Source organism: Dendrobium catenatum, unplaced genomic scaffold, assembly GCF_001605985.2.
Source record: "Dendrobium catenatum unplaced genomic scaffold, ASM160598v2 fragScaff_scaffold_847, whole genome shotgun sequence".
Lineage (NCBI taxonomy): Eukaryota > Viridiplantae > Streptophyta > Magnoliopsida > Asparagales > Orchidaceae > Dendrobium > Dendrobium catenatum.
Genome location: NW_021319309.1, coordinates 5,552,109 through 5,555,479, shown reverse-complemented (window position 1 = coordinate 5,555,479; position 3,371 = coordinate 5,552,109). Strand labels below are relative to the sequence as shown.

The 3,371-nt window shown below is 30.3% G+C and overlaps 1 protein-coding gene across 1 annotated transcript in view; it reads right to left on the bottom strand.

Annotated features, from left to right (window-relative positions):
• Positions 1–2,495, bottom strand: part of LOC110097806 — a 6,514-nt gene extending 4,019 nt beyond the window's left edge. Inside the window, exon 1 of the mRNA XM_020824379.2 lies at positions 2,116–2,495. Coding sequence (XP_020680038.1) covers positions 2,116–2,428 — 313 coding nt within the window. The 5' untranslated portion in view covers positions 2,429–2,495. The remainder of the gene's footprint in view (positions 1–2,115) is intronic.
• Between the last annotated feature and the right edge of the window lie 876 nt (positions 2,496–3,371).

Here is a 3,371-nt window from a genome sequence, read left to right as displayed (position 1 = left end):
CTTATTAACACTTCAAATTAAAAATAAAAAACATAAAAATAATATATGTTATCAATCTTATCATTATTAATATTCATAATCTTATTTAAAAAAAAAATCCTTTCATCATTTCTAGATAAAAAAATAACATTTACTAAAGAATAAAGCACTTTTTTATATATAATTAATTACTATAAAGCTAATATTAATATCAATTATCTTATTATTAATACCCTAAAACCTAAAAATCAAAATAAATAAATATATATATTTTTTAATAAAAAACTATCTTAGGCTTTGTTTGGGACGACTTTTTTATTGCTTTCTAAAACGGAGTTTTAATATACAAATAAAAAATTTTGTACTAAAACTCCGTTTTAAAAAATAGTAAAAAAATCGTCCCGAACGAAGCCTTACTCTGTCTTCTAGATAACCACCAGTACTCCCATTTACGTCTCTGTATGTCTCATTTAATAATTTTACTTCCTCCTTTCAGGATTCAGCTCTCCCTTATTTAATTTCTTTTACCAACTCCCCAACATATTTATTTCACTTCCACTTAGATCTCCCACAACATTTTCGTCAACAACGTACGATCCATCTGTAGTTGGGACTGCTTAAGAAATTAAAACAAAAAAAAAATTATTTTCTTAATAAACTATTTTCGGCTACACAGTACCCTCTCTGTAAATCTGCTCACGTTCATAATATTTTAGGAGAATTATTTTTTTTAGGGAAATTTTATAGTTGTTTTGACAGAAAGTCACAACAATCTTCAAAAGTAAAAATTATTATGTACGGATATTAGACGGTGTGCAGAAATTAATCAGAATACGTCACTTCATTTTTTTCGCTTGGTACTGATAGTCTGCTCCGCTGTGTACTAGATAACATGACGCATTTTGATTGGTCTCCAGACCAACCGATCCAGTGTTCCGCACAATAATTTCTCCTCCGATAGACTCGAGTTTTTCTTTTAGTATTTTTATTATATTATAGTAGTAGTTTTGCTTGAAAAAATATCTTATTAGGGTATTCTCATTGTAATTTTGATGAGAATTAGCTTTAAAGTCTTTGAATGTCTTAAAATGAGTATAATAAACAAATAAATAAAAATATACTCATTATGAAATAGATTTAAGAGCTTTGAAAGCATCATGATTAATTTTTTTTAAATATTTTGAAATAAAAGTTATTATTTTGTTCTCTTAAATTTAGGATAAGTTTTTTGGATCTCGCTTGGTTTTAGATAATTTTTTACTGTTTCTTAAATTAATTTTTTAGTAAAAAATTAAAAATTTTATCTTAAAAAATTAATTTTAAAAACAGTTAGAAAGTCATCCCAAACAGAACTAGAGAGATTATTCTGTGCAATATCCGAATGTTTCCAGAGGCCAATCCGTTCCCGCCATATATATCGCCCAATGCACCGAATTGAACTATGGATGCGTTCGGACACCGCACATAATAGTTTTTACCCAAGCTAAGCCTTAGTTGAAATCCTAAATTTGCTGCTCCCTTCATTTATTTTTTATTTTATTTTAGTTTTTTGTTTGCTGCTCCCTTCATGTGTGCGCGTAGGTTTGTCAAGAAGTGATATATATATATATATATATATATACACACACACACAAATAAAAAATAGGAACAATGAGAAGTTACATAGGAAAATGAAAATATACACACACAAATAATTAGCCGAAGTCAGCAGCATCAGCAGCAGTAATATAAGTAAGTATACAAGACAAGAAGAACGATGCAGAAACAAGCAGCTTGAAGCAATATTAGGACAGCAGCAGCAGCAGCAGCAGCAGAACAAGAAGAAGAAGAAGAAGAAGAAGAAGAAAAATAAAGAAAGGTTAATATTCATCAGTATTGCTGAAACAACCATGAAACTGAAAAAGGAAAAAGGTAAAACAAAAAAGAAGAAGAAGATGATCATCAGTGACATAAAAGAAAAATATTTATCAGCATTTATAAAATAAACCAAGTATTTAAAAAACTAAAAAAGAAAAAAATGGTATGATTCAGTCAACACAGCCTAATTCGCCAAGTTCTTTAGAAGTTGAAGTAAAAACTAATTAGCCAAGTTAATTAATTAGAGGTTAAATTTAATTAGAAAAGTTTGTTTTTAACCTGTGATAATGCGCTTGATAAGTCCTAGTATTCCACCATTAAGTGATATGAAGTTCAGCAAGAACTCAACTATAAGTCCTGTAACCTTCATTGGTCCGCTAATTGATGCAAGTAATTTTTGGATAAATAGAGTAATCACAGTGATAATATCAGTAGGAATGCCTTCCTCGACCGAGTCTGTCTCCAGAAACTTATAGCTCGTAAGGTTTCTTCTAAAAATCAAGAGGCTTAATAGATGAAACCATCCTATCTTCTCTGGCCTTACTATCAGATATTCTCTTTTAGCAGGGCTGGGTTTCTCATAAGCGGCCATTGGAGAGGATGAGCTAGCAGAGAGGAAGATACAGAGAGCAGAAGGAAGTAGGAGGGAAGAAGAAGAAGAAGAAGAAGATAGCTTGATGGAGAAGTGCAAGATTGCTCTAAGTTTGAGGCCCTATAAATAGCTAAGATCCGAGTGAGTGTTAGCACATATGTCTATCTACAAATACGGTGAACTAGTGAAGCACACTTTAATTGTGCGAGCAATTTCAGAACAATTTATGATTGCCAACTGCCATTGGTCTTTTCCAAAAGTTTTTTTTTTCTTTATTTTATTTTTCCTACGTACGGTTGCTAAGTTATATATATATTTTAATCATTTTTCAAAATTTTGTGATGAAAAATAATTTTTTGTACTAAGATTTTTAGGATATGATAGTTATAAAAATTTATTATATGATTTTTTTTTTTAAAGTACAATAATATTTTTAATTGTTTTTTTATTTGTTGTGAGAAAATTACAATGCAGAAACCTGATTACATGAAAATACAAAAAAGTATTATGTTTATATTGGGCAGATTTTGGATATTGCAATTTTAACAAGTGGTTCCCATTGTCCATGCGCAAGTTAAACGCTGTAAAGTGCTAATGTGTTTTGGAAGTTTTATTTGTCTTATTTTGTATTTGAGATGCCCTCTTGATTGAAATTGTTCGTGAATATCATGTTTATATTGGGACCATTTTAATAATGTTGAGCTCGAGTTTGGCTAATATAGTTCATTAAATGTTGATTTTCAAGAATTCCTCAAAGATAAGTCTATGTGACACTGAACCGGAGGGGGCTCGACTTCAAGCGACCGCGTCCGAACCAACTCCAAGAACTCCTTTTTGGAAAAAAGAATCCATAACTTGAGAACAGTCTCAGGATACAGGAATGACACAACACACAACTCCAATTTTATTAATCTGTAAAATCTACCTATAACAAGTGTTCGCT